Raw genomic sequence first — 24,205 nt, 5'->3', positions numbered from 1 at the left:
CATATTAACACCTGTATTTATGCCGGAAAGGGTAAATCCTTTTCTATAATTTTATATCTTTATACTGGCAAAAGGGTCCCATAGATATTAAGAGGAGGAAGTTCCACCTGTCACACATGAAGAACTAAGCCCTTCGCTGTATGGAAGAGAGCAAAGCTCTTCGACTGGATGGTATAACTGTGGATATTATCAAAGAAGCGGGGTCAATTGTTAAAACGAGTGGACTTCGCTAAATATTTACACAGAAGGGAATTACCACGATCATGGAATAATGGTCTAATAATTCTATAACAAAAAAGGGTGATAACAATAACGTTTCAACATTCACATGAATAACACAAAACTCAATAACTAATGATCCATATTCTTAGGTTTTTTCGGTAAAGTCGCGTAGGTAAAAACATCAAAATTAATGAAAATAATTTTGATGTTTTTACCTACGTGACTTTACCGAAAAAACCTAAGAATATGAATCCTTGCAGTCACGAAAGCTTCAAATCTAGAACTAATGATCCATTAGCCTTTTCTTGAATGTACATACATTGTTCGTGAAGATCATTGGAAGTAGTGGCTTATGTGTGTGAGCTGTTGGGATTGTGCCCCACAAAACCTTTTTTTTTGGTTAAAACAAAGTATTTTAAATGAAAACACAGTTAAAATTTGCCACAGATCAATGCAAAGCTACATTGTGTTCGATATCACAGTTAACGTAGCCACATCCTAAAGCTAACATATCGCACAACATCGCCCACGACTAAAATGAAAATTACACGACACTTACAACAACATGCTATTCAACACTCAATTTAACTATTTGGGATAAATGTTGACAAACTAGGCTTAATTGTTCGGCAAATACATTATTATTTTTGTTCTTCTCTTTTGATCAAATGTAGGACTGTTTATTTTATTTTGGCTAATTTGCTGAAAACAAGAAACAACATTACTGTACGCAACATGTACTATTGATTTAACCAAGTTAAAGTTACAGCAACATACGTCCACTTGTACAGTTTTGTCGTGAAGAGTAAATTTTTTTCACCGGTGATAATAAATCACATGAGTTTTGACACCACACATTTTAATAATAATAAAACCAATACAAGTAGCACATTATCTTACTCAACCATTACATTACCATGGCAATCAACTTGATTATTAATGCATTAGTAGACGCTGAAATACCACACCCTCGCACTCCTCACATCGTCATCTATTGTAAAAACCAAAATGAATTTTTATTGTAACTTTTGCTTTTACTTTAGAAAGTGCGGCAATTTATATTCCGTTCAAGCATGAAAGCTCAACCCGGAATGACTACTCCACTTACAGCTCCAATCCACCATGAATTATTACACTGGATGCATTGAATAATTATAGCGCCACTTCCAAATACTCGTATCCCTGAAGAAAAATTCCCAAAACGAACACACTTCAATTTTACAAGGAAAATGTAAGCAAAAAACAGCAACACCTGCCATTCGCCACTAAGTGACTGAGGTCACCACAGCGCCTGTGCCAGCCCAGGTGCACTTTGAGGCCACGTGAAGTGTCGAAGGCTCGCTGACAGGAAGTCATGGGACTGACCCAGGTGCCATGGGTTGACCGACTGAGATGACTGGCAGATGCACCAGCGATGCCCCCGACTGTGCCAACTTGTTGCATATTAGCCACATGGCGCTAGGCTCGTTGTTGAACATCGCTCCTCTGCCCTCCGTTGGTTGTTGGAGGGCGACTGCCTCCAACTGATTAGAATCATACTTCACGAGCCTCCTACATAGAGGCGATCTTGACACCGCTGGCACCAGTCTTTGGCAATTCCACTCAGCTCCACATCCTCCTGCACCGCATCAGTCCTTCTCTTCTCCAGCCTGTGTCGTGCCCATTTACCTCCGTCTATCCGGCCAAACAGAAGTTACTTGGGCATGCGGTGGCTTGACATATGGGCTATGTGACCCAGTCAACGCAGCCTTGCCTGCCGGAGGAGCTCACAGATGGGAATGGGTCCTGGGTGCCAAATGCTGTTGTAGTGTGGAGCAGTGGAGAAGCAGTTCACGCATTGCGCTATAAACCCAGCGACCTGAGTTTGATTACGGGCAACCACTAACATCGGTGTCGAGTGATATTTGAACCTACCCTATCCCCCCCTTTACCCACCTCCACCAACCTGCACTCATCAACATGAAGTATAGCAAAACAGCCCCCATGACCGACACAACTTGAGGAGGCCTTCATCCAGTAGTGGATTGACTAAGACATTAATTAAGATATATGTATAATTTACTGCTGATATACTACCCATACAAAGGCTGTTTAATAAAAATAAAAGAAGCTCAAAGCATCATTACATAGTCCATCACTACAACGCAAACAGAAGTTTGATCTTTTCCCTGGCTGGATGTACTATCTTTGAACTAATTTAAAGCTGACCAAAACAATATTAAACTAATTATAAAACATGTTTGGAATATGTTAATGCACAGTTTGGTTACCTAGGAAGACATACAGGCACTCCGATTTAAATTTGTAAAGCACGTACAGACTTTGGAATTACACATTCGCATGTTCACACAAGATGACTTCATTATGGCAACTAGAGTGCTGTAAATTCGAAAAATGCTGAATGTATTCGGCATGTATTTCCTGAATGTGTCCTAATTAAATTCCTTGCGATGAACACAACTGTAGAATCAGAAGGCTACAAACTAAATACCACGCACCCTTTTTTAAACAAGGTGCTCTTCTCTCCCTCGGCCTTGCATATTGTGGCACATTCTGGTTTGCCTAATCGCTGTCCTCTTCCACGAACGTCACGTTGTTGTTGCTCTTCAGCAGCTTGACGCCTGCAACAGAAGCACGTGGAGGATCGTCGATTTAAATCCACGACAAATGAGATATTAACGGACACTTGTGTAAGCAGGTGGATCAATTTAATTGCATGCGACAACCTTGCTAAGTGAATGGAGTTGGGAGCCTAGCTACCCAAGGGACCGTCCATAAATGACGTCACATGATTTTGGACAATTTTTGACCCCCCCCCCCCCCTCGGCACACGGCGTCACAAAATGTCAGACCCCCCCTCAAATATGACGTCACAAAACTCTGCCCCCCCAAAAAAATTAAACATGCTTCAAATCGCTTTAAACCATTGTCATTGTAGTGCGTATTTAATGTGGCGCTGCACTCTGATGTTGTAGGAGCAAGCATTTATTAAAAAGTATATTTAATTAAGGAGAACGTGTTGTCTATATTTATTTAAAGTTGCACAATTGTATGTGACGTCACATTTTCAGACCCCCCCCCTCGTCACACATCGTCATAAATGTCTGACCCCCCCCCCCCCCTAGGTGCGTGACGTCATTTATGGACGGCACCAAACCCTTGCAACTTTCTGCCTCGGTGGTAACAAAGGTACTCGGTAATATGATGGCATTGTTGTTGGATAGAAGCGTAAAACTTACATTACAGCAGTTTTCAGTATGAATTCCTTGTTCAAAATGAATTGCCTCAAAAGATTTGCAGGATAAAAAATGTACTTCGTCTTTTCTGCTCATTTGGTTCATGTTCTCTCCTTGTTTTTCTAATTTTAAATGAATACATCGTTATTTTAAAAAGCCACATCTAAGGAGAGAATCTGATATATGCATGCAATTTGATCTGGAAACAGCTTCATACAAATTCAACGAAATAGACAAAGTAGGAGGAATCTATTTTGTTCAATTGATTCTGTCATTGAAATGAAAGTGAGATCATTTTTGAAGAGAAAAATTGTTATGCAATATTTTGATAGAAGCGGAGAGTCGGACACAATGTACGTCTCAGACACGTGGTTGATTATCACAATAATTAAGATGTCAAAACATTTGAAAATCCACTCCACAGATTTACAGAAAGATGAATGGCATGGATAAATATGAAAAAAACCACAAGGGATTGATTAGTGAATTGACAATAACGAGGCATCGTAATCAGTACTCAAAACGAATCGACTTGGGGAGGGATATATTGACAAGTATAATGGAATGAAAACCAAGAAAGAGGGTAGAACAAAGGAGACACGTGATGATGAAATTAGTGTACATATTTGGGGGGTGGGGGGGGTATAGGTGAATGTTTGGTGGTGAGGAGTCCGAGTTGAGGCTCTTGACAAGACACACACATCCTATATTGATCATAGTTATATGAAAAACATCCACTGTTAAGATTAGGTTCAATGCGAGAGATAGTTTTAATGCTCCATTGAGGTTAAATGGAACTTCATCATTTACCTAACTAAACATTCAAATGTTGGTTTACATTTGCATACATTCAGCTCTTCTCTTTTGGGAGAAGGGACGCAGATTACCATTTGCCAATCCAGATGGGGGCACTGTTACAGAGTGGACACTCTGCCATGGACTACGAGAGGGAATTACTTTATAATTCGCATAACAGTAATGCGGACATTTAATAGGCTCATGCCATGGGTTAAAAACATTTCACACAGAAATAGCATATGCAAGTGTAGCATATCATGGGGATGAGGGATGAATCGGTGGCTACTGCATTGTGCTACGAACCTGGCGATGTCAGTTTGATTCCCAGCCACGGATAACATCAGTGGCGAGTTATCTGAACCGGTAGTGGCATGCCATCAAGCCACCTTCTTTACCAACCCACAATGAACAGCATGGTGAAGTATAATCAACCAAGCCCTATGACTGACATGGTTTTGGGATGTCTTCGTCCAGGCAGTCGATTGACAAAGAGATATAAATTATTGTATTATTGTGATTGGAGTGTGCTGCTTTTGGGCTGGCAAGAAAGATAAGTAGAATGAGAAGCAGGGGAAAAATATGATTCTGATAATGACAGTGTGTATCCAAAAAAATAATACGTTTGTTAGGCAATTGCCTTAATGAATAAGCGTGATTTAACTCTAAGCGAATTGAAAAAGTTTCGCCATCATTACTGTCATCGTCCCATTCAAAAGAGATAATAGCACAGATTAATACCGGGACGGGCTGTGAAATTACGTTTGGGAATAAGTGCTCAGCAGTTTATTTTACTGTATGGTCCCCATTACTGGAAAACACGCAACCAACAATAAACATGAATTATTTGCACAAGCGAATGCATTACTTGCCATCGGAGCCACACTAGCATCACAGTCCCAGTGCAGCTGTACAGTACTTTAGCTGGAAGAGGAAATGTTTATAAATAATTGATTAGCCAAGATGAGGTAATGTCTGAGTGCGGCTTCAGGCAAGAGTGCGAATGAGAAATGGAAAATGTTGATAACCTTGTTAATGACAAACACACAAAAGCACAAACGTGCACACACCTATTGGGCACGATGTTAAGCAACTTAATAAAGACTCTCCACTGATATTACCTACCATGTTGTAGTTTGTTAATTTAAATCCTTTTTAAATTTCACCACCTTCATATACAACTTCACTCGGTACCTTCTGGGTAGTTTTATCCCGGAAAGCTTTCACTTTTTGAAAGTCGTATTTCACATGATACCCCAACAATAGCAACCTCCATGGTGTGATTCTCTTTTAAATAAATATGTATAACTTGCCCCACTGAATCCAACTTTGTTTCTAATTACCAGTCACTTATTGAGCCAAGATCGACCAAACGAAGTTAATATTAACCCACGAGAAACATATATTTTAATAAAACAGTTTCCATTTAAAGCATGGGCATATTTGTGTCCTATCTGATTGAACAAAGTACATGGGTACCTGTAAGTGCTCGACATGGCATATGATGCAACGGCATCACTTGAAGTATACATGAGTGTTTATGGTGATTTTTCTCCAGAAATTGGATGAAGCCGGATGAGCTGACAGAACAAGAACCACTCAGATTGTGGGTTCAAGCAATATGCCCCCAAGTGATATCAACTAATAAGTTAGTCTGGCTACCAATGACTGTACAAAAAAAATCACTGTTTATAATTAGTGATTTTTATGCTTCTTTGAGAGATAAATCGCAGTACAAAAGCATATCAATCATAACTTAAAGGATGTGAAGCACCCATATGCACAGCTAATGAAGCATCATCCTGTGGGTTGTGTTCTGACAGTGGCCATGCCACCTTTTCCACTCCTTAGTGGTGGAGTTCGTGGCTCTTTTTGTTTCCTTACTTCGCCGTGAACAATTCATGGACAACCATTTCTACTAATGAGGGGCACTATTGCACTCCTCCACCCCCCTCTTTCCCCACCCTCAAATGGGCACGGCAGAGTGGGTACGGCCGGGTAAACTACTGGGCTGTGGCCCAGACAATGGGCGAGGAGTGGGCATGCTGGGGCATGCTGGGGCATCCGGTACAGCTCACGAGTGGTTAATATTGCGTCCTCCCCCTTCCTCTGTGTCAGGAAAAAACAATACCAAAGCAAGCAAGCCATTTATTGGTAGGAAGGCGGCGGCTGTGGCATAAATCAGCTAATTGCACCAGAGATGGCGTCTGTCTGTCTTTGAGTGTCTGTCCCATACCCATATCTGTCAACCCCTTATCAGTGCCTACCTTATTACAGACCAATTTAGACCTTATTGGTCACCCTGTACCTTTATAAATCTCTATGTTCATCCTACAAAATCCCATCACAAGGGAGAAACACAAACAAATAGGCACATTTTTTCTTGCCCGTATTGAAACGGCTGTATGCCATATGCACCTGAAAACTCAATTTCCCTGTACAAGAATACAGGCAAACCGTATGGATTGGCAGGTATGCACACAGCGCATATACAGAGACTTCTATATATCCTTAACAGACTGTTGGGGCAAGTGCTGTAAGCAAGCACCTATATTAAGGCCAGCACTGTACACCAGGGAGTAGGAGGCCAGCACCATGCCCGACTGCCTTTGTCTCCCCAGTGGCGATGTCTACACACCACACCAGGTGTTGCTCGTGAGCTAGAATCAACCTCAGATGTCTGGGTTTCTAGCACAGCACTAAACTCATCTAAAACTAAACTAATTTTATTTTACCAGGTAAGGCCCACTGAACTATATAGCTCTTTTTCAGAGGCGACCTGGCCACAAATGATAGTCCAATTAAGTGGCCTATGTGGAAACGTATAGCAGCCTAATAGTCTAAACGCTTGTTTCTAAATGTGGAGGGGAAAACCGGAGGACCCTGAGAAAAATCCACGCGACCACGGGGAGAACATGCAAACTACACGTCAGGGTCAGAATCGAACCCACGACCCCCTGTATACCAGGCAAGGGAGTTAACATCTCACCACCCTGGTGCCCTGGTTAGCACGTTAACAGCCCACATATATATATATGCATATACACACATCATAATTGATAGGATGTGAAGCATAAAATACACACATACACGCATACATACAAGGCCAAATAGCTGCTGTGTCGCCGAAAAGATTGTTGATGCAAATGTTGTCATGCAACATTCCTTCAGGTGAGCATGATACACAAGAGGTGGTGTGGCCAGCAACTGAGTGATGCACACACAAAGTCAAAGATTCCCCATGTAGCCTACATAGACTGTTGCGGCAAGTGCTGTGAGAGCACAACTCTGAAAGATCTGCATGGATCACCGGCAGCATGGTGCGCTTAGCACCATGCCTGGCCACCCATGTCTCCCCATTGCTGAAGTTTAATGCACATCACACAAGTTGCCGATTTAACCTAGCCCCCTAAGTTTTAATTGGTTGGCAGCACAGAGCAGGCCCATTTGCACACCCATTGTGCAGGTGGGCAAAGCGGGTCTGCCATGGTCACAGAGATCAAAACCTCCACGCTTGACATGGTGGCACGAGATCACAGCTTTGACTGCAATATCACAAATAAGTTATAAATCATATTATTTATATTTATATTCACATACGTACGTATGTTGAACTTCTTTCACACCACACGTAGCCAACGGTGCCAATCGGAGGAGTGGGGGACGGTACAAACTAAACACACAAAGCAGTTTTAAAGAAATCGTTTTTTCGATCTCGTTTTAAACGTGCATAGCTCCAGTGGCTTTCTAGATACTACTCTCCGTATACAAGTGACTTCATGATAGTCTGGAGTAGTTAGACTGTACAAGGCTAGAGGCGACGGTCGTGCGCTGCTTGGCGCGAGCTTGCCTGGCACATGGGGGATGATGCGATGCACGGGCGTGTCCTTGCGTCGAGGTTTTTGGAGTTCAGGCTCCACCGTTTTGGCGACACTTGGCTGGGAGTCTCTGAGCGAGGCTGCACAATCCCTCTGGCCCACCGCACTGCAGCCTGAAGGAGGACCGAGCGGGGAAAGGGGACAGTTGAACGACGGGGGGAATTCACTGGAGCGTCCCCCCCCTTCGTGGATGGTTTTTGTGACGAAGCTCGCAAATAGCTTTTATCGTAATATAACTGTCCATCACAGATAATTGCTGGATTATTTGCAGAGGTCGCAAACGGGTTTTGATTCCTTACCCGTACCCGTACCTGACCGCACCAGGATCGCAAATGGGTACCCGGCTACCCGTACCTGGCCGGGTACGGGTAGCCGGGTATCGGGTAGGGTACGGGTATCGGGTACCCGGTTGCGACCTCTGATGATTTGTCATGCAGATTTAGCGCCCGGTGCAATGTATTAAAATGTGTCGTCAACTTATAAGAAGGCAAATTAATGAATACGTGTATTGAATTATTTAGGCGTCTCAAAGTAGTCTATTATAATAAACAACACTTTGGAGGTGTTATTTAATTTCTTATAGAGCAACAGAGTAGGGCACAGTTTGTAAAGGGAGTGTTAGTGTAATTGTCCCAAAAGGATGACTGGTATACACGTAATTGCATTGCATTTAAACAAACAAGAAAATTATGTATACAAGGCACCAGCAATTAGTGGTCTGCACTAATGCACTAAAAAAAACAGTTTGCCATTTATAGAATTGGAAATAATGCAAAGCCCTTTATTAAGCCACTACTGGGGTCGGCCATGGGGGTACGATTAACGATATTTCACCACGCTGGTCAAAGACAAATAACTAGGCTAAAGACAGTCACTGTATCACTACTCTACCAATTTTATTTGTAAAAAATCAATAATAATTTACATTTATTTGGAAGGCATCTTCCATAAATTAGTTAACGGCACTATAATGTTTTCTGGTTTTAGCTTAAAATTCAGGACAGTTATATAAAACAGGCACTGTACATGGCAAATTCCAACGATCATTCCGGGTGCACGTTTGAAGCCACGGTCTTCATCGCCACCAACGCTGAAGACAATTTAAAGTAATTTTGGATGCACAGTTATATAATGAAAACAAATATTTCTAGATCCTGATAACAGTTGAATCATAAAGTAAGCGAAATAATTAGGATTTATATATATACAAATTTTAAATATTTTTTCTTAGGGGTGAATGTGTCTTTTACGCAAATAATGTATGTAACTTAAGCTATCCACAATGAAAGAAAAAATCCATTAAACAAAATGCATGATACATTGTTGTATTTCCTTACTCTTAATATAAAGGGGTATTCCTACTATACATATTTACCTCTTATTTTTTGTTCGACAATACAAACACCGCAATTGTTTATGGGGATCGCGGGCTCCTAAAAACTGCAGAACAAATAAACCAACAAAACCACAGTGAACAGATGTCACAATCACAGAATTTACTTATAAGCTCACCCACGTACAATAATAATATCACTGATCTATCCCATGACCGAGGCCAGTCCAGAATTAAGGGAATTGTGGGGGGGGGGGGGGGGGGGGAGAAAGTGGTGTGGGGTGTTTTTGCTGGTTGGGTTTTGGGTTACATTTCTTAATGATCTGTCCCAGCTGGACCTAGCTCAGGCACCATGGGCTAAGTGCAGCATTATCAGTGACAACCATTAGTGTGTCACCCCTCGCTCCACTGCCTACCCCTCACCCGAGCCCACTGCCCCCTCACCTGTGCCATTAGTGCTGCCCTCGCCATCTGGCCTGGCCGGATCTGGCCAATTGTGCTCCTTCTTCTCAGCCACGCCCTTGTGTTTCCTTGTCAAGCCGTCTGCATCACATTCATGAATCTGCCAAGCAGGTACTAGTAGCAGGAACATTACACGTGTGTGCCCGTGTGCGGTGATCCGTGTAATGTGCGCGCGTGTGTCTTTATAGACGTGCAATGTCACTCATTGGGGTTGTTTAACCATACTTCACCGGGCTGGCCTGTGCAGGTTAGAGAAGAAGCGTGAAGGCCGGTTCTGTGCTCCCACTTCTCCAACCCACACCGACCAATGGTGATGAAGTACGGTCAAACAACTGCCATGCCTGCCACACCGTGCAGAGGCCTTTATCCATCAGTAAATCGACTAAGGCCTGAAAACGAGCAATTTAGCTCGCAATCTCACATTTAAATTGAGTACAGTACTTCCTTGTTAGAAATCAACACTGATTGTGCAGTGGACAGACTGGCCTATGACATAGGAACATGGAATTTCCACCACCGTTCAATAGAGCTGAGCACTTCTCCATGCTCATTTGAGCAAGAGGATGACTATACTGGATGTTGAAGTGGGCGCGGATTAACTTGCATATTCGTCTATTATAGGTGGGCGCTGCTACACACAAAGCAGGCGTGAAGTTAAAGGTGCTGCCCTGCAATTTCTTGCTTACACCACTGCATGTGGAAGGGCTTCCATCATCAGAGGAAGCTCCAGAGAGCCCCTCTAAAGAGATATCTTAGCCTACTCTTTCACTCTGGTCAGACATTTTGGAAGGAGGTGGGGGTACCCACCATACACAACGATCTAACTGCGGTGTACACGTACCGCTGGGTGGACAAAGGCGTGGGGGGATTCAAGAAACCTTCCGCATTGTTCCAACTGCCACCCAGGAAGAATCAAGTCGAATCGGCGACCTCTGCATTGCAAGTTTCAACAGCGTTAATTGTTACAACCAAGAAAGCGTCCCGGTGCAAGCTGCGCACAGCGGCAACCACGTGCGGAACCTCTACAATATGGGATGCTGCAGACAATCAGCAATGCCATAGGCAGCAGCAGAGTCCATGACGCCAGTGCGAGCGAGCGTCAGCATCCTCACGGCAACGCTGCCTACCTGCTCGGGCAGGCTGTTTCGCGGCACTGGCCGCCCCGTTGTCACGCACGTCCCCACTAGGCCTGCAGCAGCACTTGGCCCTGCCCGGCGGGGGCTTGGCCAGCGTCAATCTCTCCACTCCACCAGAAGGAGATGGTGGGAAGGGATCGACAGGAAGGGGCTCGGTGGTTTTTCCGACCCCGGTGTCCAGGTGCCAGTCCAGGAGGCACTGCAGCTCTAAAGGAGCAGAAACTCTCCTGGGTTACAATAGGGAACACTGTGCCATGCTGTGCTGTACTCCCATGCATGCGCTAGTTTAGGATATGTTATGCATCGAAATGGGTAAGATTTTAAAATAGCTTATTATCATCGTTCCGGCATATGTAACATGTATGTAGGTATGTTCAACTTCTTTCGCACCACTTAAAAGCGGTACATTGTTCAAGCAAAATGCTATTTCAGTGTGTGGTATGTGGCTCATAATACCAGTCATATCCCATGTACATACATACGTATGTGAATTTGGTAGTTTCTAAAATGTTATATTCAGCTTGTTTGATAACTGAAAATAAAACTAATTGTCGGTTTTTCATAAAAAAAACTGGTATACTGATTAATTATTCTTTGGCTGTTTTTCGGTTGCAGCGATGGCTATAAAGGGCTCATTTTCATGCATAATGTATAAACGGTGTTCTTTTGGCACAAACTCATAGAGCATGTGATATTAATGTTTCCTCAGAATAAGAAATCACTCCCATGGCCCAGTGCCTCACATCTGAGAACCGAGGCAGCCACGCCCTTGCAGCTTTGGCTACGGATGCTAAGCTAATTTGCTTGAATATATTCAAGCTGCGTTTATTTTAGTGTGGCATGTGATATTTACTGCAAAGGAAAATTATGAAACGAAAAGATTAATAATGTCATGCAATACTGAATTTGAACAACAAACGGTACACTCATAAGCTTCCTCCCTGATATTCACATTTTAAGCCCTAGATTTATTGGTCAGAGTTTGGACAATATGCAATTAGGTTAATTGGCTCTATTGCTTAAGTTTTGCACTTGTTGATTACCTGTAACGATAGGAGGTGTGTAAACACTTTGCTTCCTCTGCTTTGGCGATGGAGTTGGAGCGGTGTGTACCTCCAGCACCTTTTTTTCAGAAAAAATATTTAACGAATTCAGTCACTCACACACAAGCACAAAGGTCCCCTCTCAGCATTCATGAACTTTTTGAAGCAAGTGTTGTCAGTGAGCCCATGTCAAAGCAGACACAACACACCAGACTGCCCCTTCCTTCTTAGCGATGTTGACAAACTGTATATTCTCAGTTAAGCATATTGAGAGAAGACTCAAACCAAGGTAAATATTGACAATGCAATTGTACCCGAAAAAGAATAAAACCAATATCGCTAAACCTCTGTGCACCTCCAATCCACTGAATAAAGACAAAGATCTCCCGAAAAGGCTAAACAGACAGTTGGGGCAAGTGCTGTTAGTGAGCACCTACGAAGGCCGGAATGGCACACAAGGGGGTAAGGTGATATTTTTTTACACGCTGCACCAGGTACTCATTTAGGCTGAGCCGACCTCGAGGAGGCTCAGGACCTGGTTCAGATATTCGTCACCGGTGTTGGCCATGAGTGCGAATCAAACTCGGGTCGCCGGCCTCATAGCGCAGTGCACTCACATCGATGCCACCACTCACCCCAACTTCACTCAACACACGCACACAGTGCATGGACCAACATTTAGATCAACTACATTATCTATGCATAATATGTTCTGTGAATTAATATACTGCATTTTCTGTGAAACAAACCCTAATAAGAAAACCGTAGTTTTTATCACCACATGGCTCGCTGGGACCATTACCGTCTGCGGTTCCTGGTTTCTATTCTCTTCTGCTGTACGGGAAAAAAGGAAAAAGTAAAATCACCCTTAGCAAGGTTCTGCACAGACATCGCATTAAAGACAAAAGGCAGAATTGAGTTTTAAAAAAAGGAACCTTTCTATATTTACTTATTAGCTCTTCTTTTACACATTTAAATTAAGGTTATGTGAACTTTATTTTTATATTACCCACCTCGTATTAAAGTTACAATCCTTTGAACACAATATTTAGTATTTATAATTGAAGAGCTGCTATCTTCTGCAGTAGCCACTGCAGTTTTGTCGAATTTTTTTGTGCTTGCATTTGATACAACAATAGGACAACGGTTTGAAGTTAACTATCAGCATTTCCTACAATTGCCCCACAATACTTGATTCTAACTCTTGCCTGATAAGTACTACAGTAAACGACACCAGGGTGAAAATTCCAACATCATCATCTTGAAACAAACCTGGTATACCAATGTTAAGTCATCTCCCATTCAACAATGGAAGAGCCTCAAAAATGTCTTTGTTTTCCTAATTTTGGCATATTGGATTATAAATCACGGTTTGCATTAATATTTCACCATCTAATATATCATTCATTAAGACAAAAGTAGGTAGTGTCCTGCCGTAGAACATCAATAATGTAGCGGGACATACCTGACGTCTGGGCATTTGTCAGAACAAGATTCGCAGGCGTCGGCCGTCTCCTTCGAATCTACAAAAAGGTTGCATTTAATGAACAGCACACACCCACTGCTCTTAACGTGACATTAAGCCAGGGGCACAAGCCACACTTTTAAAGTCGGGAGTGTCCCACTAGCGAATGGTTACCGGCGGCTATTGGCCAGATGACAGAGCATCGACAATGTTTACCCACCGCTATGTCACGGACAATTAGAGTCGTACCGTACTATAAAGCAGTTATTAAAAAAAAAAACACTTCTGGCTACTAACAGAACTGAACCTACGTTGTGTGCGCTGCTGTGAATTTAAAGGTTTCATCACGAGCGTAACCAGCATGTCACCTTGTTCAAGGGAGAAAACGGCAGACTCAAACATGCCACGATTGTTATCCAAACATGCTGCGTCTCTTTGCCATACCCAAAACATGTTGGGGGAGTATACAGACGTCCATGCCACCCAGTGACAATGATATTATTACAAATGGCCAAATTGTCTCCATTATATTATCAATTGGATAACCACTCAAATCCACTGCGCCAGCAATTGAAAGGCCATACCCCTGGTAGCAGGGGGACAGTCTCTGTAGAAGACGACCACTGACAACATTCCAGTTATATACTTATTTTACGAATCCCCGCTGGGATGCTGAGCGGAACCAACCCCCGAACGGTGTCTGAACTCGCAATATTCTGAATACCAGTAGAGCACTAACTAGTGCCACCCTTCCACGTTACACTCGCATGTTGCACCTCCGATTAGCACGGTTGGCTACCTACGGTGCAAAAGAAGTTCAGCATACGTACATATGTTAGTTAATCTCACATGGTTTCGAGAAACCATGGCAAGCCAGCAGAAATCTCCAACCTATGGCAGAGACTAGAATTGAGATATTCCTGCTCTCCACCCCCCCCCCTTCCACCTCCTAGGTAGACAGGTGGTGGCATCAAGCACGGCCGTTTACCTGCTCAGCAGAGTCTGGGTCCAGGTGGTCGTGCACGGCTGGCGTGGAGAACTGCAGCTTCTTCGGACTTTTGGGTTCCATGGTGAAATCCGGCGAGAGGAGGGTTCGCTCACCCCGGCTTGGCGGCTGGCGGAGGACCTCTCCCAGCCGGTCGATCTTGGGCAGGCTAATCCCTCACCCCCCCCCCCCCCCCCCCGAGGACGAAGATATTAACGCTGCTTGCTCGGACACACACACACACATCTGAATCTGACGTCACCCACATCCTCCCCTCGCCATCCGCCCCGACCACCCACCTCATCGGATTACGTTTCCGCACATCAGTAAGCAAATAGGACACCCGTCTGCCATAACAGTTATACGCAGGTGTGATTTCAGCACCGAAATCGGAGCCCACTCCTTTTGCAACCAATTACAGCACCCGCAGCTGATGCCTTTAAAGTGCAACGGATTGAAGTTTAGCCTCACAAAAAATATGGTCCAGAAACTTCCACACAATGGCAGCGTCCTGACAGAGCCTCGCCCTTTCAATGAAAATTGCTGGTAGTTATCAATTATTCAAAGCAGACGCATATGGCCTCGCAGCTGATAAGACCTCACACTGACATCAACTATTATGATTAACTCCTTCGTATGAAAACAGCATTATATAATTGATATTTTGTCAGCAAGTCACGTTGACAAATGAGCACCACTAGTGATAATGCATTATGGAATAAGCTGGCTGGTAGTGGACTGCTTCTCATGCTCAATCACTACCCACTTTCGTCTTCCCTCTCAGCCTCATTGTTCAACTCCCCATCAACACCGCTTTCATCCCAAGAGCACTGGGGAAAAGTGTTATCGAGCAAAACCACTTCAACAGGTCTCACCCCCAAAGACACACACTCGCTTCACTACCTTGTCACCTCATCTACGAGCAAAATTTACTTAGTCTGGCTCCAGAAACTAAGGATTCTCATAGACAAAATCAAAATTCAAATCTCTTAAAAAAAAAGAGACTTGTGGTCTCCAGCTTCTTGTACAAGGTCCACATTCCTATGGCAAGGGGTCGATTTCCCATAGGCTGGACGAATGAGCCAAAATCCACAAATTGGATTTAAACCGATGAACTGAAGCGGTGAGCAGTGGGCAATAGTAAAGACTATGCTACTGTTGCTGCCATAAAACAAACACATATTTTGATTCTTATTAGAAACCAAAGATTGTATCGTCTCCACACGTTGGTCAGTCAGGGTTTAAGTAATTAATGCACCAATCAGTAAAAATGTAAAACAAAACTGTAATATGCATATGTAAGCAACCTCAATTACCAACAGGCACCAGCTGAAGGGCAGCGATTATGTTTTAGAAACGGCAGAGGGCACTCGTCGTTTGCTGGAATTGGCCACTGCTGTGCATGGCCGGAGAAGGCACTGCAACCCAGAGCATCACACTGTAGTCCAGAAGTAAACTCTCCACCGTCGTTGTGAAAACGCACGTGATGAAGATCTTAAACCCCAGTTCGTACGCCTTCAGTGTCCGACTTGGCGAGTTAAAGTCGGTTTTTCTTGGAATGACAATTAAACGGTGATCATTTTAGAAAGCTCCTAAATGTAGACCTACATGCAGTTAGCTCTTAAGTTATATGCAACAATTAACATAATGCACGAAATAAACATTAGACCTGGCAATTTAACTGCCATTAATTTAACAAAGAGTCAGCCTACCAAAATGGGTGTTTTAATACCGAGACAAAAGTTACCAAGGTATTTATTTTCAGTTGTCAAGTACTGCATTGCCAAGAGCCACAGAAACCCCCCAATTAAGGGAAAATCTAATAAAACAGCAAAAATATGGACATTTGTCTGTCAAGAATTTGCAAAAATAAAAAAAAATCACAATAACCCAGGTCTTCTTTCATGAGGTTTATTAGGATTACATTTGTCAAAACAAAATGCAATCTATTCATATGCAGTGTACTCATTCACACATTCATTTTAAAACAGCTGAACCCAAATAGGTATCAAATACTGTAGCACACACACGGGTGAGGGCATTTTAGAGATATATATTAAAGCATTAGATACAAATCATTTGTGTCGAAAAATAAAATGGGTTTAGGAGGAGGTGCATGCGTCACCATTCTACATTTAATCTCAAGTACCGTCCACATCACAATGCACTCATGGCGCTGCACATTCATAACGCTGGGCGACGACTAAAATAATAAATCACACATCCGTTATTTATTGTCCATGAAGTAGCATTAATAAATACACATACGGAAAGACGAAAACATGTTCAAAAATAACACTCTGACAATAATCAAAACAGCAGCATGTTCCGAATACAAGTGCACAACTATTGGGTTACAGTAGGCGCACACACGCGAGCAACTGTGAAGACATTTACAGCAGTGAAAAAACCATGGCAGTATTGCACAAAACACCCAATGCTTCCCATATGATATAATAAAGCCCAAGTATAAACTATGAAGGAACCAAAAACGTAGAACCTGCATTTACGATTTTTAGCGCCACAATTATATTCTCATAAATTATAAAAGCATATTTATTAAATCTGAGTGTTAATTGTAAGTCAAGCTGGCCAAAGGGCACAAAAGCACCTCAGCACTTTTTAAACTCAGTACAATTTAATGCATTCAAGTCACAATGTACAAACACAAGGCACGTTGCAAAATATTCAATGTAATAGGCATATGAAAGCAATTTCAGATGCAAAACTGACTTGCTCAACTCCTTAAGGTATTAGATATTATGAAGTGTACTTTTTCTTCATCCAGTCCCTGTGCACCAGCACTTGTGTTAGAGGGAGAGGTTAATTGAAGCCAAACTACTTGATGCAGTTGCATTACCGCAACAACCTGTGGTATTTTCTGCCAATAGAATTTCCTTTAAACAGTTTTTTTATCAGTCTTACAAGACATTGTAAACTTTCAAAACACGAAAGTATCAATATTTACCCAAATTGAAATCTACTTTGAAAGTGATTTCTTTCAAGCAACTGTTTAGTGTTCACAACAAGGAAAAGGTTGTTGCCAGAAACTACCACAGAGCCTTGGCGTTAAGGCACAAAAAGGTGAGACACAAATAAACATTGCTGCCCACAGATAATCTGACCAGTCTCTTCCTCAGAAATCAACACCTCTCAACCCGTTGGAAAGCATTTGTAACAATGCACACATATTTCAAGTCTCAATATAAAGTGTAAATAAAATGTCAATGAAGAACATGAATATCATCTTAATTTTAAATAACCAAGCTGTCTCCAAGAACATAAAATAGGGAAGCACAAAATACCTTATCACTAATTTGAATGTTACGTTCCACAGAATGTGTAATGCAGGTAAACTGCTTGTTGCTATCCATTTTTATAAACACGCAAGAGGCTTTGCTTCTTACATTGGCATCAATTCTGGCTCTGGGTTGAATCTAAATAGATGCAAACCAGACCCAGGCATACCCAGCTGGAGCATAATCCCACCAAACAAATGATGGAGCACAATCCCACACAGGCAGAATGGTGCGTCAACAGCAGGAAAAACACAAGTTGCTAAGTGATAAAACCCCTCTGTATGCCACCATGGGAGGCAACATTACCTTCATTTAGGGACAGGTTTCAGAGAATGCTGCAACTTATTTCAATTACAACAATACCTCTTGTCGTCAACCAACTTATCAGTGTATCTCACAAACGCAAATAAACATGATGAATGACAATATCCAGTGAGTACCACACATTAGTGGAGCTGGGATAAAGTAGGCAGTATTTAGTGCAAATTATGTAACAGTGTCTTCAGAGTAAATAGCGTTGCGATCTTATAAAGTAATCTTCCAAGCAGGCTTGACACCTTGAAACAAAACAATTCACAAGTTAAGATGAGAATACAAACCTATTACATTATGCGTATTAAAACATGTGCATGAAACACAGGTTAATCAGTCTGAATATATCAATGTTTGAATCATTAAAACTTCCGTACGCTGTTGCTTATTAAAATTATGCTCGATGACATTTTTTAAAGATTATATTAAAATGATAAATTACATTTCACGACGGAGGAAAATCCAAGAGGCCATTTTTGTTTGTTTGAGGGTTCCCGTTTAGAATGTTCTGCCATTACAGTTTTTTTTTAATTACAGTGTGTTTTGCATGAAGGGAACCAGAGTATAGAGAACCCCCCACACACTTGAGGAAATAGTCAATCCTCAATATACCGAGCCAATTCAGCTGCCCCAGTATTTAAGTTCTTAACGAAACCAGATTATTTCCATAAACACCACATTTTAGGCCAATTGCACCTTGTATTATTATTTATTAGGACTTTTAAAAAAACTTAACAGAAGCAATGTAAAAAACACCAACAAAAGCACGCAAAATAAACCACAAGCACATGTTGTAACCCCACAATAAAATGGCACAGTAATTACGGTGCAGTACTAAACTAGGACTGCCTAGCACATAAACACGTGGTCAATGCTGCTTTACAAGGTATTGAACTTTTTGGCACGGGGAGAGTGATACAAAAATAAATCTCCACAAACAAAAAAAATTGGGGTTCTAAAAAAATGCCCATTTATATGAGAGATGGTCTATCCTTCCATGGTATATTTTGACAAACCCCACTGCATTCACAGCGCCCTGAGAACAATTATTTAAGGGCGATTTATAAAATTGTAATTATTATGTCTATGATCCCCTGGAGTTTACGTAAGAGTCACTCAGTTATCGGTGTGGCACAACAGTCTTACCAGAAGTGCAACTACTCTTCCCCGTCCGTGTTCTTAGGATGTACTGGCTTGGTCGAGAACTTGAATATAGGCAGCAGCTTTTCTACCAACTCCCGTCTGATCTCTCCTACTACAGACTCCTTAATCTGGAAGGAAAGAAAAATCAGAGAATACAAGTGGAATAATTAAAGATGTCTTTAAAGGATATAACGTTGAGCACGCACGCAATACATTTGAGCATTCGTGTATAATCTTTGTTTACACTGAAGCACAGCACATACACAGCATACCCATATTTGGGCTGCGGTTTTAATACACGAGACATAAGGATGTCTGTGGCACGAGCCAAAACTCGCTTGAAACCGGAGCAGTATGTACAGTGAAGAGATACAACCAACTGTAATATACTGACAATAGGTTTTTCCCATTTTTTCTGGCAACAAAACAGGTGTTAAGGATGTTAAAACACCAAACTTAAACCTTTTACAAGGAATCATGTCTGCATTAACCACAATGCTCGTGGTCAGAATGCAAACAAAATACTCTGATAATATATGCATTGTCCTTGAAACTGATTGGTCCACACAAGAGACGGCTTTCTTTTGAGCCTCGTCTGAAAACAGTGTTATAGACCAGAGGATGCCAAAAAGGCATACACAGCCCAAAGACAATGCACTAGAGTACTGAGAGCTCGGGGTGAACATCTACATCATGGGATCTCCTTTGCCAGTAGCAAAAAATGGTTATCAGAGTATGTTTTTTCTTTGCATTCTGACCACATGCATTGTGGTTAATGCAGACATGATTCCTTGTAAAAGTTTCAGTTTGGTGTTTTAACATCTCAACACCTGTTTTGTTGCCAGAAAAAAAAGGGGAAAACCTATTATCATATTTTGGTACTGGAAAAGGAGATCCCATGATGTAATATACTGCTTATTCACATTACAATGAATTAATTTAACAAGTATAAACATTTTTAGCCACTTAAGTCAGCTTAGGACAGATTTCCACAAGCAGATGTTAAACAAAGTACACGTATACTCCTGCTGCATATGCAGTAATACAAAGATAATGAAATTTCGATTCTTCACCTGAAGACGGCTGCTTGCGTTGTAGCCGAAACGTCGTGAGAATTATTTTATTTTATTATGTTTTATTTTTATTACTTCCCGTCTACGTGACTTTACCGAAAGAACCAAGAAAAAGATAATGAAACTCCATGAAGCTATCCTGACTGCAAGACCGAGTGCTTTTAGCGAGCACCAAGGTCGACAGCTCGCGAGCGAGGGAGGGAGCAGGGCAGCCAACTCTGCACACGGCTGCCTACATCTCATCTTCTCCATACCAACGTTTACGCCACTCGTAAAGTACTAATTTAAGAATAAGTCACTCTCGGGAAGAGGCCCTAAGCACGCGTACTATACCAACTAAAATGTAATCTGGGTTTCAAGGATCATCAAGAGCAGTATATCAATTGGCATGCCACCACTCCCCCTCCCTCCTCTCAATACTGTACTTTGACTCTGACACGCACCTTCACATGCAATGAAGTTGCAACACATGACATTGGGACTGGCCAAAAAGAAAAAAAACGCCGACTGAAGTGTCGACACATAAGCTTCTTTTCCTTTCGATTTGTTGATGTCCAAGTAAAAGATTAAAAGGATGAAAATATTGCACACATGTTCAAGCAGCTGCTCTTTCGTAAACACCTTGTGCTGCAATATAGACAAACTTGAAGAAGGTCAATAGTGTTTGGCAAAGAAACACATTTGATGCCATACAAGAGCAATGACTAAAGTCGTTCTAGTTTCAGACACAATAAGAGAACACCACTTGTCTTTACTCCAGTTGTAATGATACTCATATTCTATACAACCCAACATCAATAATTGATCATAATTTCAGTTCCTACTCAATCTGTTTGATTGCACACTCTCGGTTTCTTTCGATAAAGTCACGTAGGTGAAAAATAAAAATGTAAATAAAAAATATATTTTATATTTTTATTTTATTTACATTTTTCACTTATGTGACTTTACCAAAAGAACCAAAGAGTATGGATTCTTGCAGTCACGAAAACTTCAAATCTGTTGGATTGCACTTGTAAATATAAAAAAATATATTTCTTCAAGGCTTATCAGTGCATCTCGCAGACAAATGTATCCGTATAAACCCAAGGCGGCACATCTCAGTGACAACACTGCCATAAATTGTGTCCACCAAACAGTACAGTCGTATATTGTAGCCAGTTGCAATAGATTTGTAAAAGGCACTTTCGGAGCAGGACTATAAACCCCACGTAAGGAGAGTGTAGTGCCAAAACGTGAAAGAAAGAAGCGAACAAAACAAATTCTTCACACGTCTGTCACTTCGCGTAAAACGTACGTTTTTTTCTCTTGTTTACACATCCCATCGGCCACACAGCCTTCTGGGAGTGCAATATTTCAGCAGAATCGATTCAACTGAAGCAAACTCTGGACCGGTTTTGACATACTTCGTGAACCAATGTGCTACGATAGGCCATTCGAGCTCAAGAGTAGAAAATGCAGAGTAATAAAAAACGTCAATTATTTAACTGTAGGTTTAAAAACTGCGTCGAGGCCTAAAATAACTATACCATTGGGCTAACATGTGACCAATCAATAAATACACTCCTGCAATGCTGTGGAAGTCCATTATATTTTATAAAACATATTTAGGTTCAGTTGCTCTTGAAAAAAAACCAAGCTTCACGATTCATCTTTGTTTCATGTAAAAGTTTTTTTAAGCACAAATGAATGTCGGTTGGTGTTCAGCTTAAGTTTGCCATTCAATCACCCCAGAAGGGTGATCATGGATAGATGACCCTGACGGCGTTGTGAACACAAACTTTCAAAAGCAAGACCGCCGCACGAACAACAATGCCACCCGGCTCATAAATCTCACCTCGTGCAAAACTTTGGCTATTTCTTTCGCACTGGCAAACTCCTTTTTCATGTCTGGCTCCGGGCCCGAGGATGCCCCCTCGTCGCATTCAGCTTCGGCGGAAGGAAAGGACGACTCGCAGCTTTCTGAGCAGCCCGCATCCACCTCATCCACCACCACCTCGTTAAAGATGGACGGCGAGCACTCGCCTGAGAGGGTTCTCGAAAGGCTCGGACTCCGAGCTTCCGGGCTCTGGAATGACGAGCGGAAGTTTGACGTCTGCGGCAAATGAAAGCACAGCAGGATGTGTACGACAGCCAAGGAAAACAATGCAAAAGTAGATTAACTACAGGCGCGTTCCGATATGGCACAGGCAAAATTGTAAGTCTTTCAAATCAAAGAAGTTATTTTTGTATTTAAATGCACCTTCTAGTAGGTTACGTCATATGCGGTACTTGTGACCATTTGCCAATAGCCTCCTCCAACCGAGGGTGAAATGGTGCTTGTTGTTTAAGAACAATTAAAATAAGTCAGTACAGTACCTTAAAATGGTTGGATGAGGAACGAATTTTTGATAAGGTGTACAAATTTGTAATTTAACTAAACAAAGCAACCAAAAAAATGCATGTTTTTTTAAGATGCAGAACTTCAGATCTACAAATGTAAACAATGCACACCAGCCATCTATGGAGGCAAGTTTGTGTATCCAGGGCAAGGAAGCGATAGCTCTTTCTCCAAATCCATCTATGGATACATGTTTAGCGCTACCGACATCGTTAAACATTAAAAACACAAGAAACGCAGGCTACCAATGGCAAAAATGTAAATCGTATAATAAGAACAAAAACACTGATAAAAGAGTATCAAAGAAGCATTTGCTTCTTGTCAATGAGAAAGGCGTAACACTCCAGCTGTGGCAAATCAAATATTTCAACTCAATAAAACTGCACCAAACATCATGTTCTTCAGCTTTGGCAGGTCCAGTATGTGTTTAATATCTAACAATATAGTCAAGTGATATTTTAATTAAAATAGTCCGTGAAAACCTTTCCATATGGTTTAGTCGAGTGATAATTTATATGCAGCTTTACAATATGCATTGCGTTTAAGTAGAATTGATGTTTGCAAACATTTTATTTTCAGATTATTATAAAATATAAATTACTAGCAGGAAGTACCCGGCATTGCCCGGGCAAAAATGACAGACATACACATCGACTTACACACTCTTACAGACATTGACCCACACACATATATATATATGGACTAACACACGAACAGAGCGCCACACACACACACAGACTCACACATGGACTTAGACACAATAATACAAATATTGATATTGACCAAGTAAATTTAGAAATACGAGTTGTCAGCACACAAACAAAAATTTTAATATTTCCAAGGTGATTATAAAAAATAGGTTTCTATGTACGCGAGTTTAGCGAAAGAAGCAAGAAAATTGTACATAACATTGCCGTGGTGAGGCCTAGTCCCGTGCAGAGCCCCCGGCCTCGCCTAGATTTCCCAGCCGGCCAAGGTGGCACCTTGGCAGGCTGGGCCGCTACCCCCCCCACCATCCCCCCACCCACGCTACAATAATACTAAGCGCTATAATATTAATATCTACGGACTCTATAGTAGTAACTGCGCGCATCGGGGTGGGAGGGGGGAAGAGGACACACTGTGAAGCATTTAACCTTAAGCGTTGTGTATTTTTATTGAATTTTTTACGTGTAAAAGAAAATGTCCCCCCAGCGAAGGCGTGTGAGTTGGTATGGTCGATCGAGTGCTATTTTATAAATATATAAATTGAAACTGCACAAAATCGCTAAATAAAGTGCTTAAAAGTTGACGGATGGGAAAAATGATTAGCGCATGGCTATTTTTTTTTACATCAACCCCACCGTTAGAGAGCCAAATCCTTCACAAGCGTGTGCACACACACACACAGACGGAGAGACCGACAGACAATTACATTTATAGCTAAGATGTAAAATTCTTGAC

General features: G+C 41.8%; 2 protein-coding genes across 3 annotated transcripts in view; both read right to left on the bottom strand.

The window, feature by feature from the left end:
- Window positions 1–1,037: 1,037 nt before the first annotated feature.
- Window positions 1,038–14,742, bottom strand: PPP1R1C (protein phosphatase 1 regulatory inhibitor subunit 1C). Of its 2 annotated transcripts, none has more exons than XM_061557006.1 (8): window positions 14,559–14,742; window positions 13,571–13,628; window positions 12,908–12,939; window positions 12,106–12,184; window positions 11,054–11,269; window positions 9,909–10,007; window positions 8,104–8,244; window positions 1,038–2,843 (listed from the first exon to the last, which is right to left on the bottom strand). In XM_061557006.1, exons 1-8 carry the CDS (start codon window positions 14,637–14,639, stop codon window positions 2,785–2,787), a joined length of 765 nt encoding a protein of 254 aa, XP_061412990.1. In that variant the 5' UTR covers window positions 14,640–14,742; the 3' UTR covers window positions 1,038–2,784. The 2 variants fall into 2 exon arrangements, with proteins under 2 accessions (XP_061412990.1, XP_061412991.1); XM_061557007.1 differs by having other exon boundaries at window positions 12,908–12,936.
- Window positions 14,743–16,439: 1,697 nt separating this feature from the next.
- Window positions 16,440–24,205, bottom strand: part of ITPRID2 (ITPR interacting domain containing 2) — a 46,872-nt gene continuing 39,106 nt past the window's right edge. The window contains exons 15-17 of the mRNA XM_061557005.1: window positions 22,220–22,477; window positions 19,313–19,437; window positions 16,440–18,411 (exon numbers count right to left, since the gene is read on the bottom strand). Coding sequence (XP_061412989.1) covers window positions 19,324–19,437; window positions 22,220–22,477 — 372 coding nt within the window. The 3' untranslated portion in view covers window positions 16,440–18,411; window positions 19,313–19,323. The remainder of the gene's footprint in view (window positions 18,412–19,312; window positions 19,438–22,219; window positions 22,478–24,205) is intronic.

The sequence above is a fragment of the Lethenteron reissneri genome, chromosome 23, assembly GCF_015708825.2.
Source record: "Lethenteron reissneri isolate LAM-NWPU_2019-01 chromosome 23, ASM1570882v1, whole genome shotgun sequence".
Taxonomy (NCBI): domain Eukaryota; kingdom Metazoa; phylum Chordata; class Hyperoartia; order Petromyzontiformes; family Petromyzontidae; genus Lethenteron; species Lethenteron reissneri.
Note: the sequence above shows the minus strand (reverse complement) of the source record. Positions and strands in the feature narration are given on the sequence as shown.

What these genes read in the sequence shown, in the direction of transcription:
- PPP1R1C (XM_061557006.1), bottom strand. Translation starts at nt 14,639, where the DNA reads ATGGAACCCAAAAGTCCGAAGAAGCTGCAGTTCTCCACGCCAGCCGTG. An exon ending in GACAAATGCCCAGACGTCAG is followed by an intron (nt 12,940 to 13,570) that starts GTATGTCCCGCT and finishes TTTCCCGTACAG; the next exon opens with CAGAAGAGAATAGAAACCAG. An exon ending in GAAACAGCCTGCCCGAGCAG is followed by an intron (nt 10,008 to 11,053) that starts GTAGGCAGCGTT and finishes AATGTGATGCAG; the next exon opens with ACGGCTTGACAAGGAAACAC.